The sequence below is a fragment of the Sus scrofa genome, chromosome 2, assembly GCF_000003025.6.
Source record: "Sus scrofa isolate TJ Tabasco breed Duroc chromosome 2, Sscrofa11.1, whole genome shotgun sequence".
Lineage (NCBI taxonomy): Eukaryota > Metazoa > Chordata > Mammalia > Artiodactyla > Suidae > Sus > Sus scrofa.
In genome coordinates this window covers 101,167,960-101,194,260 of record NC_010444.4, presented here as the reverse complement: position 1 = coordinate 101,194,260, position 26,301 = coordinate 101,167,960, and the positions used below count along the sequence as shown (strand labels likewise).

General features: G+C 33.8%; 1 protein-coding gene across 6 annotated transcripts in view; it reads left to right on the top strand.

The window, feature by feature from the left end:
* KIAA0825 (KIAA0825 ortholog) overlaps positions 1–26,301 on the top strand; it is a 356,819-nt gene that overhangs the window by 97,723 nt on the left and 232,795 nt on the right. For all 6 annotated transcript variants that reach the window (XM_021085379.1, XM_021085381.1, XM_021085380.1 and 3 more), the window contains 6 exons: positions 8,039–8,133; positions 11,154–11,381; positions 13,023–13,288; positions 14,678–14,828; positions 19,234–19,424; positions 21,766–21,948. In XM_021085379.1, coding sequence (XP_020941038.1) covers positions 8,039–8,133; positions 11,154–11,381; positions 13,023–13,288; positions 14,678–14,828; positions 19,234–19,424; positions 21,766–21,948 — 1,114 coding nt within the window. The remainder of the gene's footprint in view (positions 1–8,038; positions 8,134–11,153; positions 11,382–13,022; positions 13,289–14,677; positions 14,829–19,233; positions 19,425–21,765; positions 21,949–26,301) is intronic.

Below are 26,301 nucleotides of genomic sequence, written 5' to 3'. Positions count from 1 at the left end.
TTTATAGTTCTCATTGATAAGGCATCATTAGTCAATTCTGGGTAATTTTCTTTATCTGAAATTAGATAAATATTTTTTTGTTTTTGTTTTTCTTTTTTTTATATTTTGTTTGTTTGTTTTGGCCATACCCCCAGCATGAAGAAGTTCCCAGGCCAGGATTCAAACCCGAGCCACAGCAGTGACCCAAGCCATAGCAGTGACAATACCTGATCCTTAACCCACAGGGCTGCCAGGGAACTCTTCTAAAATTTTTTATAACTCAGAGAAACATAGCCTTACCTATGGAAAGAACACACAGACTGGATAATCTACTAGCTCCTCTCTTGCCACCAGCTGCCTAATGACCGTGGGCAAAATATTTCATTTCCTTAGAACACCATTTTATCTTTAAAGTGATAGTGTAGGACTAAATTCATTTTCTCTTTATTTTCTTTCAGGATTAGATGCTTTAGATTCCAGTATATCATCTAGAATTGTGATAATTAAATGATTTAGTGAATATAAAATATTTTTTAAATGTCTAGCATATCATCAACAATACATGTGAGTGGTAACCATTGTAATAATTATGTAGTATGCTTTTTTAGTTAGCCTTAATGAACTCTCTTTTGAAGAAAATTTTGCCTCGTATGTTCAAATAATGTTTCTAATGTTAAAGATAGAATTCAGAGGCATAATTAAGACATGTTCTCTGTTTTATGTCTATATTTATAAAGATTTTAAATCTATATCAGAGCAAACTATACAAAGTTGGCTTTTACATATGTCATTTTTAAGGAGAATAAATATAGATAGTGGTTGCATTTGCAAAACAAAGTGAGGGAAGCAAGTGATTAACAATTGGCAAATTTTAAAACCTGATTTCTTAATGAAGAATTACAGTTAGCTTAATATATTTACTTTTGTACTCCTTTATATACTTAGCCGGGATAAATAATATTACAAAAGTTATAGGATTAGAGTTTGTTTTATATTAAGCATAGCTTATTGACCTATAGTTCAGGTTAAGTTTAAGTAGCACTATTAAATTATAAAATAAATAATGTAGATCATTTTTCCAAGTTTGGATATAATTTAAAGAAAAATGGATGTGGAATATACATCTCTGAATCTGACAAAAAAATCCAGTGAGAAAGTTATAAAAATGTAAGACAGTTAATATGAAAATTAAAAGACAGACTGAAGAAGTAATTATTAGGAGATAATATGAGCCCTAGAGGGTCTTCTAGATGAAACTGACTGGGTCAAAGAGAGATCTGAATACAGAAATATGACATTCTAATTTTTGATTGACATGTTGGTACTTCAAGTAGTTAAAACTTGGTGTTGGTACTCTTCTATCATGCTTGGCTAAGATTTAGCCTCTCTCATCCACATCTCTAGCAGATCTTTTCTGCGTTGTGGATCCAGAGACAGAGAGAACTCTGAAGTATCTAGACCCCTATCCATTTGGATGCATCTTGTATCGGTGCTAGTCCAGGCCCTTCAGAAATAGCCCAGTTCTGAGAACTTTATTCTTCTTAAGGGCAGAAGAAATTAAAAATTAAGATTGTGTAAGAGAGATATCGTAAAGATACAAAACTGAAATGGGCAAGAATCGAAGCAAAGATTTGAAATACTGATTTTAAGAAAAAGGAGAAAAATAAATAGCTGGTTCAACGGCACTGGATTGAGATCGAGCAATGTTGAGACTTAGAAATAGTGTGTATTTGAGAGCAATAGTTATGCTTACTGAATACAATCAATAGAAAATATATAATTATACCACAATATACTGTCTTACACCAAATTTGTCATCATACAAGCAGCATGATATGTAAAAGCAACTCGAATATCACATTAATAGCGGTATATTATAGAAACACATTTATGGACTATCAAACATAGTATGTGAAAGAAATTTGAAGGATAGCAACAAGAAATGTCTAAATATTATAACATCCCCTTGAGATTTGTGTTCTTTATTATTGAAATGAATGTATGTCTGTAACAGAGCCAAGATTGATTTAATCTGAAATAACTTTATGTAGATGGCTCCTTGAAAAGCATGGTCTTGTGGGAAATTGTGAAGAAAAATCTTAAATGGTTATTTAGTGTAGCTAAGTTAATCAATTCTTTTTTTTTTTTTTTTTTTTTTTTTTAGGGCCACACTTGTGGCCTATGGAGGTTCCTAGGCAAGGGGTCAAATTGGACCTGTAGCCACTAGCCTACGCCACAGCCACAGCAATGCCAGATCTGAGCTGTGTTTGAGACCTACACCACAGCTCATGGCAATGCCAGATCCTTAACCCACTGAGCAAGGCCAGGGATCAAACCTGCATCCTCATAGATACTAGTCAGATTCGTTTCTGCTGAGCCATAATGGAAACTCCATCAAGGTAATCAATTCTTATCCAAAGCCTTGGTTTCTTAAATTGGGAAGGAAAATATTTCTTGAAACAAATAAGTAAAGAAACCAAATGAATCTTAAGTTATCCTGATAGTTAATGTTTCCTTAGAAATATTGTATGGGAGAGAATGGGGGGGAAAAGATGAAGTCATTTGGGGTTTTTGTGTATTTGTTTTGATTGGAGCATATTTTGCTAATAAAGATCTTGGAAGGAGTTGCCTACTATGTCATTGTAAACAATGTGATATAAAGTGACTCATTTTCATTGTCCGGATGTTTTAAAAATATCCAGGAACTTAACATCACATAGAGAAAATATAAAGATGGCTAACCAAATATTTTACGTTTTACTTTGATGTTTATTGCTATATTGTAGTTTTAGCCAAAATGGCAGTGCTTTGAGTAATTTGAATATGATGGAGTAGATTTTGTAGAGACACAAAAAAATATTTTTGGAGAAAGAAAAGATATTTATTCATTATATTTATTTGCTTTTATTTGGTCATGATTTGATGGTTTTCTATTTTGGTCAATTCAGGAAAATGATAGAACATTATTTGACTATTATGGTATCTTACTGTATTTCTTTTAGGTGATCATATCTTACGGAGTGGCTATGTGTTTGATTTATGGGTCACTTCTATTACTCCTTCAGAATAAAGCTGTTCTTCGGGCAGTTCCTCAAATTTTCCAAAGGTGGCATCTGAGATTTATCTAAACCAGGAGGTTTCTTGGCCCTCATTTTTCTTTAGCCCCAGCAATGACAAAGAGCAATGGCTGCTTCAATTGGATGTAAGAAGAACACTTAGGGTTTGTCTCAGAAGAATCAAAGATTTCAGATCTTCTGAAAGATTGTTTGTACTCTTAGGGGGTCTTAAGAGGGGTCAAATGGCTTCTAAGAGTTCCTTAGCTAGATGGTTAAGGGATTGTATTAGGGAGGCGTATGTAGTTAAGGTAAAGAGGCTCCTAGGGTTTGTAAAGCTCATTACACTAGGACTTATAGCGGTTTCTTGGGCAGAGAGGTCGAAGGCTTCCACATTGGAAATTTGCAAGGTGGCCACCTGGGCTTCTCTTCATACTTTTTCATAGTATTATCTCTTGGATGTAGTCTCTTCTACAGATACAGCTTTTGGTGGGAGGTTGCTTGTGAGCCAGAAAAGAACAGTGAAGAAAAGAAAGACTTGTAGTTCCCACTCAGAGCTGCCAACAAGGCAACTTGCTTTGTAGTGCGCACAATGGGAGCCTATGAACACCAATTTGGGTGTGAAAGTGGATGTCACAGGGAAGTACTGCCAACCTCTAGTCTCTATGAAAGAAAGCGGCAGTGTGGAAACTAACCAGAAGTGTAAAATAAACCACAGTGAACTCCATAGGGAGAGGCTGTTCAGCAGCTGGCATTCCTGTGACCCTCTGCACTCCACTGAGGCCCTTAATCTGGGCATGCTCTTAAAAAAAAAAACAAGTGTTGACTGCATGCAAATAAGTATGTTTTAGAATGATGAGTCAAAAATGGGCTACCATCTCTAGACAATGCTTAAAAGCATGTTTTATTTTTAAATAGGTGAAATAAATTGTCAAGTGTTCAAAGAGCTCATAAAGTTCGACAATGCCGAATTTTGAAATTGACCATTTTGAATCCCAAACTAATATAAAAATGCCATAATTTGTTAAAATCATGAGATATCTTATTAGTCTAGATTCAATGTTGCGAATCCTTCCTTAAAATAATCCCTTTGGCTTTCCTGTATAGGATTAAAGTTTTTTTTAATCTTTTTAATTGGGGGGGGAGGCTATATTATACAGGTTATCTTCATTCTCAAAATTCTTTTTCTATCTTATTATAGAATTGCTGACCAGCAAAAGAAGTCTTAGGAAGCTTATCTTATTTTTCTATTCATCTTGAAAATAGGCAGAAAATAGCCCATTACTTTGAGTGAATAAACATAATGTATTTGGAAATGAAATGATAAATATTAGATGATTAACCTTTTTCCTAAGTCTTAAACTGTAGCTACACAGTAACAAATAGTTATTTCCAAAAATACATCTGCAAAGCTTGTCCTTTGAATTAATGTTATTTTCCAGGGTAAATACCTTTTACATTAGTTATTTTTATGACATATCTGTATAAAAGTAAAGTGACATTAAGAATCCAAGTGTTGCCTCTTCATATCATTGACATCTTGATCCTTATAATTTTTTTCTTCTTTAAAAATGTTTTTTAAATCATTGTCCAGAGCTATAGTAAAACTTTTAAAAAGGATAAAATGTATATAGTGAAAATTAAGTCTTTTTCCGCTCTAGTTGTCTAGTTTACCTTTCCAGAGGCAACTACTTCCACATATATCCTCATGTTAAAGTACCACAAAATCTTGTCATATGATATAGATATTCTTTTTTTAAAAACAATTATGTGAAAACACCCCATATTCCAAAAAACAGATGAATAGTTTTCTATTGGTATATGTACCATAATTTAATCAGATACTTATTAAATTCTGGGTCCTTTTTTCCTCTTCATTTGCTTCCATAAGGAATGATATGGCAAATTTCCTTGAACTACATCTTATTTGTCCTCGTGTATTTCTGCAGAGTAAATTTCCAAAATAGAATTGCCAAGTAAAAAGGAATGATCATAGAATGAAAAAACAAGCCATAGACTGAGAAAAATATTTGAGAAAGACATATTTAAGATTCAACAGGAAAACAAAAGATCTGGAGAGCTCACCAAAGAAGATATACAGATGGCAAATAAGCATATGAAAAGATGCTCAACATCGTATGTCATCAGAGAAATGCAAATTAAAACAAGGAGATACCATTCCACTCCTATTAGAGTAGCCAAAACCCAGAAAACTAACAACACCAAATTCTGGCAAGGATATGAAGCAACAGGAACTCTCATTCATTGTTAATAGGAATGTAAAATAGTATAGTCTCTTTGGAAGACAGTTTGCTTGTGTCTTATAAAGCTAAACCTGTTTTATATGATCTAGTAATAACAGTCCTAGGTATTTATGCAAATGAGTTAAAAAACTTATGTCCACGCAAAAACCGGAACAATGAGTTTTTATACCAGTTTGATTCATATTTGCCAGAATTTGGAAGCAGCCAAGATGTCCTTCAGTAGATCAATGGATAAACAAACTGTGGTACGTCAATACAATGGAATATTATTTCGTGATTACAGAAAATGAGATATCAGGCCAGAAAAAAAAAAAAAACCCACAATGCATATTGCTAAGTGAAAGAAGCCAATCTGAAAAGCCTACATACCATATAATTCCAACTATAAGACATCCTGGATAAAGCAAAAGTATAGAGACAGCAAAAAGATTAGAGGTTGCCAGGGAGAGTAAGGAGGGGAAGAGAGGTGAATAGGTGGAGCAAAGGGAATTTTTAGAGCAGTGAAATTAGTCTGCGGATAGTAGTAGTGGATGCATGACTGTGCATTTGGCAAAAACATAACTGTACAACACAAAAAACAAATCCTAATTAAATTATGGACTTTAGTCAATAATAATCTGTCAGCGTTGATTCGTCAGTTCTAACAAATATTCCACACCAGTGTAATATGTTAAATAATAGGGGAAACTGAGGGCAGGGGGAGAGGGAGTATATGGGAACTCTCTCTACTTTCTGCTCAGTTTTTCTATAAAGCTAAAACTGCTCTAAAAGCTAAAGTCCATTAATTGTTTTTTAAAAGGTATGGACATTGAGCGAGCATTCCAAGCCAGTTTGTCATATCTATTTCAGCTAACCGTATTTTCGTTATGCAGAATTGTTTTATGGCTTTCTAGTCCTTCTGAAGAGTGTCTACCTTTTATCTTTCAAAAAAATGCATATTTTCTTGAGTAGCCTTATAGTTTCATTTTTCTCTATTTAAAAATCTGTTTAATCTGGATTTTATTTCAGTATTAAAATTGATCCTTATTAATAACACTATCTTTTGCAAAAGACTTCATAAAATGTGAACCATAGGGAAAGTATTTTAGGTTAAATGGCATAACACTGATCTAAAATCCTGTCTATGTTGTGATGTGTGTTGAGAAATGAAGCAGGAGTCCTAAACTGCAGTTCACAGGCCCTTAAGGATCATGAATGCACTTTACAAGAGGGCCTGGGAATCTCCAATAGCATGTGTGAGTGTCATGCACGTACACAGGCATGTTGTGCATTTTAGATGGAGTGTTCTGTCACGTTACTCAAGGTCAAAGAAGTGTTCACAAATTCAAAATGATTAAGAAACACTAGAGTTGAGGGAAACTTTTTCTCAGCATAAACTCTGCTGAAATTTCCTGAAATGATGTTGTTATTGCCTACCAAATGGAATATTTACCTCTTGAGAGACTGTTTCTACTAATTATATAACTTAGGAATCATTCATGGTTAAGCTCATAGAACCATATTTAGAAAAACAAAAACTTACGCATTTTCCAGATGACTAAATTTATTAGAAGCCCCACCAATAAGAGGCACTATGATTTTGCAATTTGCTCAGGACACAAAGAAAAAACATCATTGAAATAAAAGAAAAATTAGTCATGATACATAATTCATCATCATGTATCAAATCTAAGCCAAAAATAAAAGATAAATGCTAAATCATTTGTATTGAGTTAAAATATAAATAGAACCGTAATGGGAAGTAGAAAGATTTCTCTTTGGCATATTTATTCATTACATTTTTATAGGTCAATTTTTTTTCCCCAAGGAAAGAGTTTCTTAATTCCAAAAAATAAAAGTTGAGAAAATATTTTCATTTTAGAAGCTAAAGATTATTTATTATCTGTCCCAGTGTTTGTATTTTTCCAATGAATTATTGATATATTTATTGAGTATAATTTTTCCTGATATGCTGATATTTATCTGTGTACTTTTGTTCTCCCTTGTTTTTTTAAGAAGTGTTAATGTGCTTAAGAACACCACTAGTTTTTTTTTTTAATTTTTTTTTATTAGAACAGTGCCAGTTTTTAAAGCAGGGCTTTAGAATTTAACTTTTTAAATGAATAAGGAAATTAATACTTACTTTGTACTCTTTTTTTTTTTTTTTCTTTCGCTTTTTAGGCCCATACCCATGGCATATGGAAGTTCTTAGGCTAGGGGTTGAATCAAAGCTGTAGCTGCTAGCCTACACCACAGCCACAGCAGCATGGGATCTGAGCCGCATCTGTGACCTACACCACAACACATAGCGACACCAGATCCCCAACCCACTGAGCAAGGCCAGGGATCAAACCCACGTCCTCATGGATACTAGTAGGATTCATTTCCCCTGCGCCACAGGAAGAACTCCTACTTTGTACTCTTAACTTATCCTATGTTATTAACATTAAAATGAATTAATGACAAACATCTGAATTTTACAGATTATGTATGCATATGCATCAAATTAAATAGTATATAAATTCTATAAAGTTGTCTACTTAGGAAAGGACCCTGTATATTTTGATCCTATCACCATCGTAATAGTGATATTGCCCTTCCTCTAGTTGATCATGTTCTTTGCATCTTGATGTGTATGTGTGAACTATGGATAGCAGATAGAGCTTTTCCACATAATTGATTCTAACCTAAGTCTATTAATCACATCTAGTATGGTTTGTTTTTCTTAATGGATATCTCTGTGCTTTCTTTTCTATTGCATAGGAATTTTGGAGACATCCAATAGAGAGGCTGTAATAGCGAAACCTAGAACAAGCGAAGCAATTATTCCTTCAGAGCAATTGCTACCAGCAAAAGAGGTAAGTGCGGGGGAAAAGGTGGTATTTTTTTTTTATTCAAATGTAATAACATCATCCTTTTTCTGTGACTCCATTATGAATTAAAATGTCTTGAGTTTTACCCTTTGCCACTAAAAAAAATAATTCCTGATTGAAAACTGGTTTATAAGTTTTGATGAAAATTGAATTTAGTGGGAACACTACTCTCTTGTACAATGTGCTCCATAAAAGGAGTAGGGAGCTGGCAAGGAAGAGATATTTATTCTTGTCCCAACTCAGGGTCCACAACCTTGAAACTTTGAACTGTAGATAATTGTTGAAAAGTGAGACATAGAGATTAAAAATGAAAGGAAAAAGGGAAAGAATAGTTCAAATTAACCTCTTATTTTAGTGTGCCCAGTTCATCTGTGTTTGTTCTCTGATCTGTTACCACTCTTCCTCTGCCCTGTTCTGTATTGTAGAGTATAACATCTTCTAGCCTTTCTTACTCTCAGGACCTGGGAAAGTTTGGCCAATGAAAAGCAATGGAAGATTGGAGGGTATATATATTAGAGAGAAACCACAGAATTTCTTCCCCTTGCTCTGTTTTAGGGCACAGCTTCGGGAGTAGCTGTAACTCCTTCAACTCCTCCCTGCTGTTCTCAACACACAGTCCTTCTTCTATGGTTCCAGTTCCACCTGGCAGGTCGGCCTTATCTTTAGCTGTGTTTGGAGGCCCCAGAGCTACACTGCCATAGCATAGTCATTTTTCTTTGTTCCTCCAGCCCTAGGAGTGGTAGTAGCATTCTGCTGTGTTAAAATAATTAACTATCTTGTCTCAAAACCCATGTGTGGCTCCTCAAATCTTCCATCATCTTCGTAACTAATACCTTTCATTAAAATTCTTCCTTTTGAAGTACCTAGAGTAGTTTCTGTTTCCTGAATGAATTTTGATTGATAAAGAGGAAAACTTTTAAAAGGGCAAAAGAACATAGAATTTTAATAGAGTTTCAACCTAGAAAAAAAGGGAAATAATCAGGAAAATGTAAAATTATACATTATACTTTAACCAAAAATCGAAGTAGGTATTAAGAAATTAGCACTGGGTAAAGGAAGAAAGGGGTTCAGTGGGTATCTCTTTCCTACACAGAACAGAAACCATTAGTTCCTCTTCTTTTGGATCAACTGTTAATATTCTGTATTCTAAGTGAAATGTGTAGGATTCTAAACATCAGATGGGATAAGTAGACATAAGCCAATGATATTTTATATAAACAAACTTGTAGGAGGTGTTTTGAGTAGTAAAGGTTTTCAGCTTTCTTTTTAAAAGCAGCTGATAATGTGCTTGCTTTTCCATATTTTGAAAAAAGAAAAGAAGGTATTATAATTATATATAAATTACCATGGGCAAAGGTAATCATTGTGGCACACGCACACACACAATGTATCTGTGACCATGGCAATTAATGGCAATTTTCACCATAATGTATTTCCTTGAATGCATGCATGCGTGAATGAATGATTTTAATGAATAGACATGGCTTGGTGGGAAGAACCAAAAGCAGAGTTTTGTTGTTGGCGTTGTTAATTTTTATGAAGCTATCATAAAAATGATACCTTCATACCTTTTTATGTTTCTATCATAAATGTGTCCCAAGAAAATACCGTTGTAACACAAGACTATACCCATGGCCCTTCCACAGTTGCACTTGTAAGAAAAGAGATTATATGAGCTGAGTAGATTCAATTATTTATTCATTTTATGTAAAAATAAAATGAGAGCTGTGTCTTTAAGCAGGCCCTATGATGTTAAAGGTCCAAATAAACTTTAGAAAGGAAATTTCAATTACGTCTTAATTATGAGCATAATGAGGAGAGCTATTTTTTCTGATTATAGAGCTATGGAATCATAGAGTTTTGCTCTAGAAGATGAATCACCTTTATTACTTTCTACTGCATATCCAAAAAGCTTAGTGGGGTGTGTATACAAGAAAATTAAGCTAATGATCCTAATCTCGGTAATTTTACACTGAAAGGTACCATAGAAACCATTCAGTTCATTGCTTTTATTTTTCCAGAAAATAACTTGAGATCCAGAAAAGCAAGTAATTCAGTCCAGGCTGGGTTTAGGGTCTTCTGAAGTTGGAGTAGGTGGGTTATTGCTATAAACAGGAAAAGTTTAGTCCTAAGCATAGATTCAGCCTACTATCCATAATGTTTTCTTCTTTTTTTAAAAATGATTTTTATTTTTTCCACCCATAAAATTTTTTAACCTTTAGAGAACATGAGAGGACATAAGGGAAATATACATTCACAAATATATTGCCACACGACCCAAAGACCAGAAGTAAAAAAGAAAACAAAACACACCAGCCTCCACCCCAGTCTCTGCCACTCCCCCCGCCCCCCCCCCCGCCACGCAACAAAGCAGATCATTTTAAGTCCTCATTTTCTGGAGCAAAAGTAGTGCTGCTTACCACCTTGTGGATGGAGAAACTAAATTAAATTCTTAAGAAGTAGATATCTAGAAATATGCAGTTTCTGAGAAATTTATTTATAACAATTTTTCTGGCTTGTCTGGATTTCTGAGAGTGAAAAAGAAAGAAGAGATTGAATATTAAATGCTGTCTTATGTTGCAATACTTGTTAACAATAAACTATAAAAAAGACTATAAAAATCCAATTTAGACTTTATTAAATATATTGAATTTAAAGGTTGCTTTATGTGATAAATAGTGAGTGTAACTTTCAGCTCTCATAAAGATGGTTTTATTGAACTATATTTAAGAGATTACATTTTGAAAAAAAAGTTTTTGATTAAATCCACTGATGAATTAAAGTGAAATGTCAGTATATTACTCTGTGTAAAGAATGCACATGTTTTTGTATATTGCTTTATTCACTGGGTAATATTTTTAGGTTATAAGAATGGCTTTTACAGCTTATCAAAGAATACCTATATTCAACATGCTGAATGAAAGTAATACTTTTATATCTATAACAATAGAAACACTTGTTGTTGAGTTAAGAGTAATATAACTTCATATAAATTTATATTTCAGGCTACTTTATTAGATTTTGGCTGGAGAAATGCATTTAAAGAAGTGTCTCTTCCCATGGCACACTGTATAACAACAGCAATTGAAGATTTTTCCACAAAAATTCTCCAACAGGAACAGAAGGAAAGGTCTTCAGCTATGAGCTATGCTTTGAACCTTGTAAATGTCCAGCAAGTTTGGCAAGATAGCCACACGGTTTCTGAGGCAGACCAACCAAAGAAAATTGCCAAGGCAAGTATCAAATGAAATCCTTTCAAATTAGATTGGCATAATGAGATTTTTTTTAATATATAAAAAAATGAGTCACTGTAAAATGAACCAATAGAAAAATGGTGGAGTCGCTTGGCAAACACTTGGCATTTGACCCAATACCAGTTTTCTTCTCTTGATATCCATGGGCCGCTGTGCCAGCAAAAAGAACTTTAACCTATGGCCAACTTTCTGCCCCATGAATCTGATGCAACTAAAGAGGGGACCTCTGTGACTTCCCTGGGAAACTTCTTGTTTGGTTTATACCTTTGAATGATTCCAGGAGAAATTTAGGAAGTTGGAGGAGTCACTGGCTTTTATTGGTTTGGGCAACTTTTAAATCTTCGTATAAACCTTCATGAACATTCTGTTTTATTAGCATCGGTCTTTTTTTTTTTTTTTTTTTTTGGATCCTTTTTTTAGTGCCACCCCACAGCATACAGAGAGTCCCAGGTGAGGGGTTGAATCAGAGCTGTAGCCACTGGCCTACACCACAGCCACAGCAATGTCAGATCCGAGCCACATCTGCGACCTACACCACAGCCCACGGCAACGCCAGATCCTTAACTCACTGAGCGAGGCCAGGGATGGAACCGCGTCATCTATCCTAGTCAGATTTGTTTCTGCTGAGCCATGACAGGAACCCCAGCATCAGTCTTAAATCCGTGTTTTGAGTGTCATGGAACATACTAGAAAATAGGAACTAATTATGGAAATATAGTTACTCAGTATTAAAAGCCGCAGTAGGTTCAGCAGCCTATGATTGAAATGTTTTTGAAATATTCTTAAATGACCTCCTTAATCTGCTTGCCACCACCCTGAGGCTCCAGAACATACCCAGGGAACCCTGTTGGCTGATCTGGAGCAGAGGTAAGTTGCACCTTTCTGTTCTTCCATCACACCTACTTTGTGGTTAAGGAGGAATCAATTGTTAATAACTAGTGAAAAGCTGAGCACATCACTTCTGAAAGTTGCTAACTCCTTACCAATAAGAAGATGCTATCTGAGATTGTTTCTGATGCTTTTAGGTTATATAAGTTTAACTGATATAACCTTATTTATATGTGGTGATTTATTAAAAAAAAAAAAACTTTTGGGAATTTCCTGGTGGCACAGTGTGTTAAGAATCCTGTGTTGTCACTGCTGTGGCTCAAGTCACTGCTGTGGTGCAGGTTCAATCTCTGGCCCAGGAACTTCCACATGCCGTGGCATGGCCAAAAATAAGAACTTTTATGAAAATGTAGCCAAAAAAAAAAAAAAACAAAAAACCCTGGGAATAAATTACAAATAATGCAATCATGTTAATATCAAGGTACATATTTTTTGAGTTCTGTTAACTACGTGTGAAAGCATTGTCATGTATTTCATGAGTTTTTCATAATGTCTGTCTCGTGTAAGCATAAGATTTGAAGGTTATATAGAGAGAAGCATCATTTTGCTATTTCCTTATTTGACATAACACATTTAACTTTCTACAACTGGGAAATTGATTATTATAATGTTATGTCATTATGTTTATGTTTGATGCCAAATTAATTATTTTGGAATTTAGCTCCCCTATACATAAATTACACGGTGCTGTCAGAATACAAATAACTCAGTGCTACATTTATTTCTCCCTAGTTTTGTTTTGACATCATGGAAAAACTTGACACAATGCTTCCACTGGCTCTGGCATGCAGAGAAGATTCTTTTCAGGAAATTAGAGCAAACTTTGTGGATGCCTGTTGTAAAGTAGCAACAGCTGTTCTGGCGAGACTGCAAGAGAGAGGCAAAGAGGTTCCTTCCAAAGCACCCCTGCAAAACTTGCACACGCTGCTCTCCACGGCGGTATATGTCTTCCAGCATTTTATGCAATATGATAATTTGATGAAAGAAAATACTAAGAAGTGAGTGTTGTTGAAATTAAGTTGATGGCCATGCTTGAAGTAATATGTAATCTTTGGATAACACAGGAGTGGAATTTTGATAACAATATTTGAAAAGGAGAAAATAATAATTAACATGGTGGATTATTTTCACTTGTCTTGACTTGGAAATGTCAAAAAGGTGGAGCATGGGATGTATTAAACCAGATACATAGATAGTAAGAAAGATAGGTGTTCCTTCTGAAGGCCCACTCAGACAATCCATGCATTTCCCATTCTCTAATCTGAAGCAACTATTTACTGCATGTTGTTACATGGCCAAACAAACCCTTTCCATTCTGTAAGGCACATTGTACTGACTACACTGAAAATGAAAAATAAGCTTATTTTTGTCACACAAAACACTTAGTATGGAAAATTCCCCTTTTTGTTCCTAGGCCAACGCATGTTAGGAGTTGATATAGAGATGTATTTCAATCTATTCTATTGACCAATGTAAGTATACTTCAGAGCATCCATTTAATAATAAGTATCCTTCATATTTGCATCTGGCTGTCTTAGTTCTCATGTATTCTTAGTCCCAAAAGACCAAATGTTTTCCAGATAGAGAATAAAAATGACCAGGGGTATTATCATGTTATGTACCTGGCTCCTCTTGGACTCTCCAGAAGACAGCACAGCCCCTTGCACGGGGAACATGTAGACTTGGCAGTCCAGTGTGAGCCCAGGAATCCAGTCTATATTCCTTATTCAGCCTTTGTAGTCCCTTAGTAATGAAAGAAAACATGAAAGAATATACTATATATGAATAGCTATAGATAAAATAAATTTGGCTTGATGTAGAGTATAACTGTGATATTTCTTTAATTCTCTTAGTCAGATGTTGTAATTCATACTTGAATTTATAAACAAAATGTGCCTTTATTTCTGTAGAATATCGTAAAACAGCTTATGAGATAATTGACGTCTACAAAATTACAATTTTTAAAATAAAAGGAGTGTGTTTGTGGGATGTGTGATTGTTTTATAAAAGTTGGTTCTGACAAATGCATGTTGTTCTCTGTAATAACAATAACCTAATGCCTAAATAATGCACTGATGTCTAATAATAGGCTTACAAAGAATACTTTTATTTTTGAATGATGTATTGACAGTGCAGTTTGTTTCAAGTTGAAGTGCATATTTGTGGAACAGCAGATGTACGTTTTCAAAGGACTTACAAAACAAAGACCCGCTTTTTTTTTTTTTTTTCCTTTCTTTTTGGAAAGTGAATGTGGATGTAGACTTCAGCATTAGGAGGAAATGAATGATTGATATCTGATAATCAAAACCATTTGTAGTACTGGAGATTGTTACCTCCTACTGCCCAGGCCTTAAATCTCTGTCTCTTTGATCATTCCCTCTGAACAGACCCATATTCCTGGTGCCTGTCCAACGATATCAGGAATTCATCAACACTCTACAGTTTCAGGTTACGGACTACTGCGTCAGAGTTTGTGCTACAAGCATTTTACAGGATGCTGAGAGCCACCACTGGGATGACTACAAAGCTTTTTATGAGGTGTGAAGTTAAGTTTACTATCCCTCCTTTTTACACAAATATGTTTTACTGCCTACCTGCTTTCTGGCTAATTAGAAACATGAGCTTGGCATTACTAACGCACGAAGGCTGTTAGGATAATATTTTTAAAATATTGAATTTGTACTTAGAAAAACACTGTTTTTAAAAACCTGAAATAATTAGACATCAGAACTCTCCTTCTGCTTAAGAGTAAAAATAACTTAATTTGAACTACAGTGGTTCAGTGCTATAAAATAAGTTGGAATATAATGGGATACAATGAAAACCCAAAGAGAAAACAATGCCAAAATACTACAATCTTGTATTTTTTTCAAAAGGACCAGTAATAAGTATCCTTGCATTTTTTCCTGTTATGTATTTCCATCTGTGTTCGAGAAATATTTTATTAAGCAGCTTTATTCTTTAAATTTATTTTTTCTTTCTTATTGTATGTTCTTATGAGTGTGCTTTAAGACCCATCTGATCATTTATAGCTTACCTATTTTCATTTAGTCCATGTTTTGAAATCCCAAATTTCTACTGAATTAAAGCCTGATGATTCCCAGTATAATCAATTAAAATTATTCATCATTAGGCTTCATTAGCTATCCTTCCCCTGAATTCCATTGATTATACGTAAATCTCAATATTCGAAATCCCTTGATGTTGGTTTCAGGGCAGGGTGAAACATTTATAATATCTTAATCAAGGTAATCAAGGTTTTAAAAAAAATTTATCAGTCAAACCCAGCTTCACCAGCTTTTTCAGTTTACCCCTTCCTCCAAATTGAAGCTTATGCCTTTTGTTTTTCTTGATTATCCTGATAACTGTGGAGTACTGAGAAAAACAGAGTGGAGTTGTATTCAGTGAAGTCACTCTTGTCACCTTCCTGACACTGAGGGTTCCCATGGCTCCATTTATACCTGAGTTATTATCATAATAAATGTTGTCACAACAGAGAGGTGCAGCTTATCAGCTTTTTAAAAGGGCTTTTCACTTTTTCTAAGACCATTTCATCTCTCCTTCAGAGGCTCTTCCCAGACACTTTTTCTTTTTGCAAGAGCATCCATATAGGGTTTCCCAGCCTGACATACTTCAAACAGCAGTGAGCAGAATGAAAACGAGAAAGTGGTATGGTGCAGCTGGTAGCCTGAGATAAGAATAAAAGTATTGGTCTTCCCCTCTCCTGGCAGCATCACAGCTCCCTTATTTGCCTTGAGGTAAACAGAGATTCATTGAAAATTAATCCATCTCATGTTTCAAACTATTTCAATATGTCCATGTACTAATGGGCAATTTTATATGTTGCTTCCATTGAAGAACAGGTATCATCCCACTAAATGTCCAGCATAGGGGTATAATATTTTCCTTTTATGCAAATTGGGGGCTCAAAGAGTTGTACCATATAAATAATATGTATTGGGAACCTGTTATTGAAGTTACCAAGTATTAAAAAAAACAAATTACCATGTAACATGCAGCTCTTAGATCTTATGACAAGGCTTTAGCTTCCAAGACAGAAATAACGAGATAGCTACCCTGTGATTACATGGTACTGTAGCTTCCATATACTTACATGGTCAGTAGTTACAATTTAATTGCAGAGTTAGTGGTTGTTATTTATGCTCTGAAAAATAAAGTGATACTGCTTTTCTATTTACCAAAAATAAGAACCTTCTAAAAATAGCACGTGTTAAGTTGTTTTGACAACCAGAGTACCTGACATGGTTTTCTCCTGTTAAACTACACCCCTCCCTCGTCCTCTCCCCATTATTCCAACTGATTTGTGAAATAGGACGAGTATGTTTTTGGCAGGGCTGTTATGAGAGGAGAGGAGATGAAATCTGCCTCACTGGAGGAGAAGAGGAGGATAGTGATCTCAGGGGAATCTATTGCCATGTGCAGAATGTAGTAAAGAATTTACAAGATACAGAGCAATATTTGCTTGTGTTTTGTGATATCAAGTGAGCACTGGATACATTATTCCCATATTCTAAACTGTCAGGTTGAGAGACCCAAAGAGTTCAGTAACTCTCTGATGAGGTGCAGGTCAGATGGCACAGTGGGTATTCAAATTACATGTTTAAAATTAAGCTTTTAGTATAGTTGACATCTGCTCAATTTTAACAACTTGTGTTTTCCAATAGTCAAAGAATAAAGAATTGTCTGTTCAAAGATAATATTGAGTGGCTTATATAATAAACCCCAGCTGCTTGTTTCCTGGTATATAATCTAAATAAAAGCTCACATCTGTTTATATTATAGTGGGTCTACAAAAATAACAGATGTTTACAAGCAGAATACGTTTGAGATGACAACAAATAGGGAAACAGGTCAGAAAAATAAATGAATCACATTGAGTTTAATGAAAACCCTTGCATGCACTGAAGTCATACACATTTGGAAGAGAATTTTGAGAATGATGACCAGTTTGGAATGTTGTTAAGTGAACATGAATTTTATATTTCAAAAGTCTTAAACATTAGTATATTTTGCTTTTAAGGGAAGAAATCTGTGTGCCTAAAGTTTATTTCTCATTTATTGCTAAAAGGTAGCTCTTAAGGAAATTGGTTTTATATATATACATTTTTTTTAAAAATATCAGAAATCATGTTGTCCACATTATTATGAGCACCCACCCATCACCATGGAGAAAGTTAGTGTAAATCATTCATACCAATCATAGCATCAGCTGGGTCAATTTTGCTTTAATTAATGTAAGAAAATCAAGTTTTTCCTTGATTGAGGAACTTTTTAAAAGCATTCTTTATCTCATAACATACAATAAAGTATAAGAAACTATAATTTTTGCTTCTTCTGCATTAATTTTATTTATATTTTTCCTTTAACAGTTTTGATGGACATCTAGTTAGGAAGGCAACAGTGGTAAAAGCCTCCACCAATTTGAACTTTACTCTTTGACATTTGTACATCTTTACCCAAGTTTCCCACCCAAGGAGAATAATTCTATCACTTATAAACTCTATTTGGAAGCCGATAGATAATAACCATAAGTTATTATTGTTACAGTGACTACCAAAGATTTTGGTAATCAAAGAAATTAGCAGGAGAATAATGTGTAAAGGAGTTATCTACATAAGAAATTATAAGCTTGGAGTTCCTGCTGTGGTACGATGGGTTAAGAATCCTACTGCAGTGGCTCAGGTTGATGCAGAGTTGTGGGTTCAATCCCTGGCCTGTGCATGGCACAGTGAGTTAAGGGATCTGGTGATGTCACAGCTATGATGTAGGTCACAGAGGCAGCTTAGATTTGACCCCTGGCCCAGGAACTTCCATATGCTGCGGGTGTAGCCATTTAAAAAAAGAAAGAGAGAAACTATCAAATTCAGATATAAGAGAACAGTAGATTTTTTTTTAAGGTGACATTTATTTAAAAACTATAAGTAATGGACTAAGCTTATGTCCAAGAGTGTTACTTAGGTATAAAATGGAAAGATTTGCTCCTTTAACTTTTGATATATTACATAATTAGGATAGTTTGAAGAACGCATTCTACTCTTTCCATTTCAAGTAATCTTTTAATCTGGTCTGAAGAAAATGAGGTCAAATTGCTAGCATACCTCCCTGAGAGCATATTAGATAATTAATGGTTGTAATTCACTCGAGGCTACCTTCTCATTTCTGCTTGTTTCCCTTGGTCTGGGCCATTGTTGGGTCTCACTCTGTGGTCAGTTGGCACAGGGAAAAGAATGTGGCCCTTTAGAAGTATAAAATACTGTGAAAATACAAAGAAAAGATAACATTTGCCTAGGCTTTACAAAATCTTGCAAAATCAGACTATGACAGCATTTGTTTCTGGTATTATTTTTAAAACTCTGTGGAGGAAATAGCCTAATGCAATAATCTTCAGTAGATATCCACCCCCTTTGTTTTCCTGCTCATTGATAAGTATCTAGTATGTAAGTTTATTTTTACTCCTGTTATTTTATTGTAATGTGAAATCTACATTTATAAAATGATCTCAATGATGCTAATAATCCCAGAAAATATACATACTTAGACAATTTAATTGATTAAATTTTAATTTCAGACAAATCAGCCCACTCTCTTAAATCAGCGTCATAACTTGTTAAGCAGCTATAAAGATGATTACTTAAAAGTAAATGTTAAACTCTAGACTAGGGGAAGGTAAATCAAGGATGTGCTAGGTCAAATGCCTATGGTCAGGATTTGCACTAGAATATCTGGTCTCGTAATTGAAATAAAACATATGTTCCTTTGTCAATAAGGATGTTTTACATCTTGTCAAAAATCTTTCTTGATCATCTAGTGTGTCAAACTCTCCAGCTATTTCCTTTCAGCCTGAACTAATTAGGTTCATAAGAAGCAAACTGACATTTGGGGAGATGTGATTCTCTTGTTTAATGTGTGGTGGTTTTGCCAGGGGGAAAGATGCTCCTTCTCGCTCCAGATGTGGCATTATTTCTTCTGGGCTCTTCATCATGATCTCTGGACCATTCTGCCCCCTAAGTTAGCCCAGGAGATTTTAGCGGAAGTGCTGGAGAAATCTTTGGGTCTCCTGGCCTCCAGATATGCTCGGGCCCATCCCAGTTATAAGAGAACTCCACAAATAAGGTAATTGAAATTATGAAAACCATTGCTTTTCAGGAAAACTTTTTCATCACTTGTACAAAGCAGAATGTAATTCTGAATCTCATGACATAACTCCTTGTATATTTAACATTTCTAACATATGAAAGGAAATCATATTCAATTCTCCTGAGATAATTAAGTGGAAATGTGGAACTTGAATCAAAATAATTTTGCTCTTTTTTCTTCTTAAAATTGTATATAAAAAAAACCCTCTTGTTTCTAAAAAGTGAGTCAGGACGTATTAAAATCTACAACATAGATATCCAAAGGTTAATAAAAAAGATAGAGAAAATTAAGGTCCTGGAATAGAGGAGAAAGTAGCAGTGCTATGATAACAGTACTCTGACTTTAAGATGCCTTGTAACCAGGAGATTTTAGTTTAGCTTTTTTTCCTCCCAAGCCTTTAAATAGTGTAGGTAATCTTCATTAAGAAGGCTCTTTTGTTTAATTATTTTTTTCATAATATACTCGAATTATTTCTTTCGTCTTTCCCTTTATTTTTTTTTTCCATTTCTTTTCATTATGTATTAGCAAAAGCCAGTTCAACAAAATGAGAAATCACACAAAATGAGAAGCAGCAGTCACTGGGTCTTAAAGACTGAATTATAGTCCAATTCCATGGATTATCTAGGCAGTGAATATTACAAAAATGTGCTTACATGATGGCAATGGTCTATATGAAGTGAAAGCTTTTGTTTTCTAAATACTCTGACTAATGTGATTAAGACCTGTTTTTTAGATACAGTTTTCTTTTCTTTCTTTTTTTTTTTTTTTTCCAGATATAAGTTAGAAAGAACCTAAAGACAGACTTAGAAGCGTTTTTTTTTTTTTAAGTAGGAATTATTCCCTGATCACATTCTTGTAAAGCATACTACATAGGAAGGGCACTTAGGTCCTGCCACAGTGTTCCATAAATGGGGTATTTTGCACAAGCTGTTTTGAATTACTGACCAAGCATTTTTTTTTTTGAACATTGAACTCTGAAGAATAGATGGAAAAATCCTTTTGAAAGCAAAGAACACCTTCATTCTTTTCCTCACTTTTGACTGAGGTGGCGCAGTCATTATGAGATGTTTATGAAATCAGATTTACTATAGCTCATGAAATAAGTAGACTTTCAGTTTCTGTTTTCTGGGTGATTACATAGAAATGCCATGCAAAGCTAGAATTATCTCTTCTCATTTTTATAAGTCAATTAAATAATATTTTTTTGAATGGTTAATTCTAAACCATCATTATGTGGAAGTCTGATTTCACATGCATGTATGTTTGTGTATGTGTATACATATATCTTGGATTTGCAGTTGTTTAATTAGCAATTAGAGTTAAGTGGATGCAAACTACAATTAAGCCTTCCTAAGGGTGCTTATTGATGCTTTTAGAATTCTGGTAGCTTCCAACTGTCATACAAGCAAAACCATATATATGGTTTACATATGATATGTGTTATATATTATTAATATATGTATAACTTGTATTATATGTAATAAATTTGAAGCCAAAATATCATTTTAAAAGATCTTCAAACTTACTCATTTATCACTTCACAATTCCCATTTTCTATTTATCAGCACTGAATTTAAAAGCAAAAAAAAAGAGAAAATAAACTGAGATCTGTACAATTTAGTCATATACCAAAATAATATTTAAACAGATCTTTAGATCTCTATTAAAACTCGGGAAATATAGAGACAAAGAAATGAGTTTATAAATAAGATAATATATTTTCCATAAACTTATTTAGTATTGGAAATTTCTAGAACTATAAGCTTTTCCATTTGAGATTCTGGTGTCATTGTTTCTTGTCTCCCACCTGCTGGGAGAACATGTTACCCAGTCTTGTGAGGTTTTTTTTGACTACTTGTACTTTGATGAGGAGAATTATTCAGCTATCAAATTTTCTTTTCTTTTGCTGAATTTAATTTCAAGGAAAGTCCCTTGAGCTTCTTGAACAGTATCTTGATAAGGCAAAATAAACTTTTTTTAAAGCATTCCTCAAACACTTAACTACTATAAATCCCACCATCCCTAAAGATAATAGTATTATGGTTAACATGGATAACTGTATTATGCCTAACATGGATAATAGTATTATGGCTAACATGGATAATGGCTAATATGGATAATAGTATTCCTGCTAACATTTGGAAACTCAAAAATTCCTTTGATGTTCTTATCTGTCTTTGATCTCTGAAGCTCTGCTATCTAACCCAATGTTTCTGTCCTTACATATGCCTCATAGAATAGATATGGATGATAGTGTACATACCAAGCAGGAAAACAATTTTGTTTAACGTGATTTTCTTCTTTTTCTTTCCAACAGACTTGATGTCACAACAATTTTAATATGTACTGAGAATATTTTATGGTCGGTTTGTCCATCTGTACAGAAGCTTTTGAATCCTCATGAGTATATAGATGATAAAATTTTTAAAATTCATACCCATTGTAATAATCTGTTTACAACACTGGTCATTGTGACTGCACCATTAACTGAATTATACCAGTAAGTATCAAATTATTTTATTTTTAGCTATTATGATATATAAAATAATGTGATTTGATGAAGTTATTTTCATACTACTTACCGAGTTGTGTGAAGTAGCAAGTAGAAATTTATAGAAGTGCATTTTTGGTATTGTGAATCAAGTCATTTTACAAAACTAACACTAAGCAACAGGGTTTTTTTCATTGTCATAACAATTTGACCCTAATGGTATGTTATACATCTACTGGTTGATCCTATTCAGTTGCTCAGGCTCCATTTCAATCAAGATCATTTCAGGCATCACTATTTGAGTTGTTTAAATGATCAAATTATATTATTGGTTTGGTTATTTCAGATTATATTACTGGATCGGTTGATTACTCTATGAAAAAATAAATCATGTCCAATGTCTTTATGCTTTTTAAAAAGTGTTTTAAATTTTATATAAAGTGATTTTCTCTAATAAAAAATATTTTAAAGGATTCTAAAATATTCTCAAATCTGGAAGAGACCTGATGATTCCATAGTTTCAGTTAATCTGCCATAGATTTGCATTTTTAGTAAGAGACTTTAGTGACTGAGCTAGTAATGGCAAGTGGAAATAGGAATACGTAATTATGTTTTTTAAATGTTGACATAGTTTACTTAGCTAAATAAATATTTAGGGAAATTAAAATTTTTGAATTTTCTGGTGTATATCATTCAAATTTATAATATTATAGAAGAGGTTAGAGTAAATCTTATAGTAAAAATTAATACAACTTTGTTTAAACCCTCTTCCAAAATAATCACTTTATCTTGAAGGGCTAAATATCGCATATTCTTAGTTTCTTGGATAGTAAAAATTATACATATTTCTTAGGAAAAATTAGGTTGATTTTCAGTGAATTTTAAGACTTTTGTGTTAGAAATTCTAAGAGTAATTAATAACTTTGATTTCAATTTCCCCATAATTTTCACCCATTCTGACTTTCAAGAAACCCATTGTTTACAGATTGTCTCTTGCGGCAACCTGACTTTTGAGAACTAATTTTAGACTGGAGAATTCTTTCCGAAAGGGAAAGAAATAGTGAGATAAATTGCCATAAATTGGGAATTATATACATAATGATGATGCATAATCATAAAAAGCTCAAGGTCTGAAGCCCACAATAAATCTCAGTAAACTAAACTGATTTACCATAGATGAAAAAATTACTATACTCCTAGTTCAGTGGGTCATTTCATCTAAGGGGAAGGCCCTGTGAAAATGAGGAACAAAGTTGACAAATTTCATGGATTGGTCATGGTGAGCAATATTGAATTTCATGGTTTGTCATAGATGAATAGAAAAATTTTAAGCCCCCAATGCATTTGTAAAACAAATAAATTATTATCAAAGATTGCATATTTTAATAATAGTAATGTAACAAACATTATTAACGTGTGGCCTTTTGATACATTTTTAAACAACTATGCAAGTATTCACATCTCTGTGATTTGTACATTAGATATTGTGCTATAACCTCATTCACAAATTTAAATTGCTAATTTCAACCAGGATTGCAAAAGAGTGTATGCCAAAGTGCTGCTCTGTTTTTTCTTAATAGAAAACGTAGATAGCTATATTGTTTTGAAACATGAACAAAAGTCTATATATACTTTAATTCTTTTTTGTAATTTCTCAGATTGTAAAAATTTTCACACATTTTATCCATTTGTATTGATATAAAATTTATGATTATTTTCCTAGAGTGTAAATCTCATCTTTAAAATACATTTTGCTTTGTACTGACAAAGGAAATATACAGGGCAGCCCGTTCCTCACCAAATAGGAAAAAAAAAGTGTGTTGCAAGAAATATATTGACTCACTTAGCTTCTTTTCACAGCCAGGATATGAAGTTGTCGTATTATTGGTATTTTAGAAAAAATATTGTATCTCTGTCTCACATTTAAAAATTAAACTGTGTGCTTTGAGGAACTGGTGAAAAGTAGCAATCAGATGTCGATAGCATTGAATTTTTATAAACCATATCTGAAATTTGTCAGTCTATGTGATATGCCTTTTTTGAAGGTGACTGCCTTTATTCCAAGTAGTTCTGACAGATAAACTGAATGTATTTTCCTTTCTGAGCTTAGCATAGGACCACTAAATCCCAGAACAGAAATAAGATTTTTAAATCTTTTCAGAAAGAATAAAACCTGTTTGCAAAAAAACGTGTGTTCTTTTTAAACTCTCCTTTGTAGATTTCTGTTAGAATGTTGTAAAAGGAGTACTTGAGATTTTTCCTCCAGGGAAAGAGACCTGCTGAAACATAAAATAGTCACTATGTATTTTCCAAAATGCTTATCACTTGTAGTTCTTTCATAAAGGCAGTTAAATTGCACATTCAGAAGCATACTCAATGCACGCTCACACACATACCCAGACAGTGGTTTCATGTATTGCATTTTGCTTGCATAGAATGTTAGTTTTAGTTTGTATATAGAAAATTAAAAACTAATTTTTGAAATTCTAGGTAAATGCAGTTTAGTTTCATTTCAACAATCATAGAGCTCCCCCTAAGCTCTATGATTAAGCACCGGATTAAACACATTGAATATATCAGGGAGCAAGATGAAATATTCACCCTCAAGTAATGTAGGAAAATCTGATAAAATTTTTAATGTTAGAATGAAATGTTATATATATTTCCAAAATGTTTTGATGTGTCATATAAAACCTCTTAAAAGTGGAAACTTTTTGAAAGTTGACTATCCCCAGTGTTGCCTCATTTAATAACAAGGAAGAATGAATTTCATTACAACTGCTAACATACCAGGCAAAAGCTGGAGTCATCAGAAATAGGCCAGAATGTTGATCGCTATGCTGAGGAGCAGCAGACCAACCTTTGAAGTTCACTTGGTATCATTCACATGGCTTTTGAATCACTAAATTCCAAGGAATTTCAATGCTTTTGTCTATAGTTCAGCTTCAAACTAGTGCTAGATGTTTGAAGGTTATGGTCCTTACCTGTTTGTTTCTCTTGTTTATCTGAAAGTACTTCACTGTCCCTTGCAAGACAGAACATGTTGGACTAAAACTTTACTTTTCATTTTTCAAGGATGTCTGCCACACTTGGAACAGGTAGTTTCTCAAAATGTTCAGCATAGGGTATGCTTATGTAAAATGTTGAACATATGGTCATATGACACAGTAATTTTACTCTTAGGTATGTACACAAAAGAAATGCAAACATATGTTGTGCGTAGATTTGTACACAGTGTTCATAGCAGCATTTTTCATAATAGCACGAAGTGAAAAGAACCCAAATGCCCATCAACTGGTGAATGGATAAACAAAATGTGGTGGATGCATACAGTAGAATATTATTCAGCCATAAAAAGAAATGGAGTCCTGATGGAAGCTGTAATAGGGATGGACCTTAAAACATTTATGCTAAGTGAAAAAAGACAGATGTAAGCTAGCACATATTGTATACTCAGTTTATTAGAAATTTCCAGAATAAGCTAATCCTTAGAGACAGAAAGTAGATTCTTGGTTGTCAGGGGCTGAGAGGAGGGGAGAATTTGTAGTGCCTACTAATGGGTCAGGGTTTCTTTTGAGGCTAATGAAAATGTTATAAAATTAGTAGTGAAAGTTACACAACTCTGTGACTACAGTAGAAATCACTTAGTTGTATACTTTAAATTAATAAATTTTGTCGTACGTGAATTATATATCTCAATAAAGCTGTTAAAAATGAATACGGGCTAGATAGAAATGGAAATAAAATGTGTAAATGTAAAAAAAATGTGTCTGGCAGTATGCAAATGTTTCAGGAAACAGAGTTAACTGTCTTAGACATTTTTTTTTTAGACTAAATGACTCCCTCTGTCCCCTTCTCTCAACATTATTTTTGAGTGAAATCTCTATTAAAAAGAAAAAAAAAAACAACAACAATAAACAAACCGAAAAACCAGAAATTGAAATCAAACAGCTCTGTATGGTTTTAGTAAGGTAAAACACTGGTAAGGGGCCATTGATTTGGATAAGGCCTGTGCCCTGAATCTCTGACTAGCTGGTTCCTGCCCTATACTCGGGAGTGAAATCTTGTTTTATCTCTTCACAATTTGTCCTGTTCTCAGTCTGCCCCTTGGCTATGTACCACCCAAGATTGCTTTTCACAGATGGCCCCTGAAATTCATCCTCTTTTCCACTGACAGGGCCTGACACTACCTTCTATTTATGGTTCTTTTTCGTTTTTTTTTTTTTTTTTAAAGCAGTGTTTACTGTAGACCATCCATAGGCTAAGCATTGTGCCTGTTCATTTTCTAACTTCAAATCATCATTTTCTAACCTTAAAGAGTTATTTTTGTCATGAGAAGCACAAGCCAGGGGCAGAGAAATG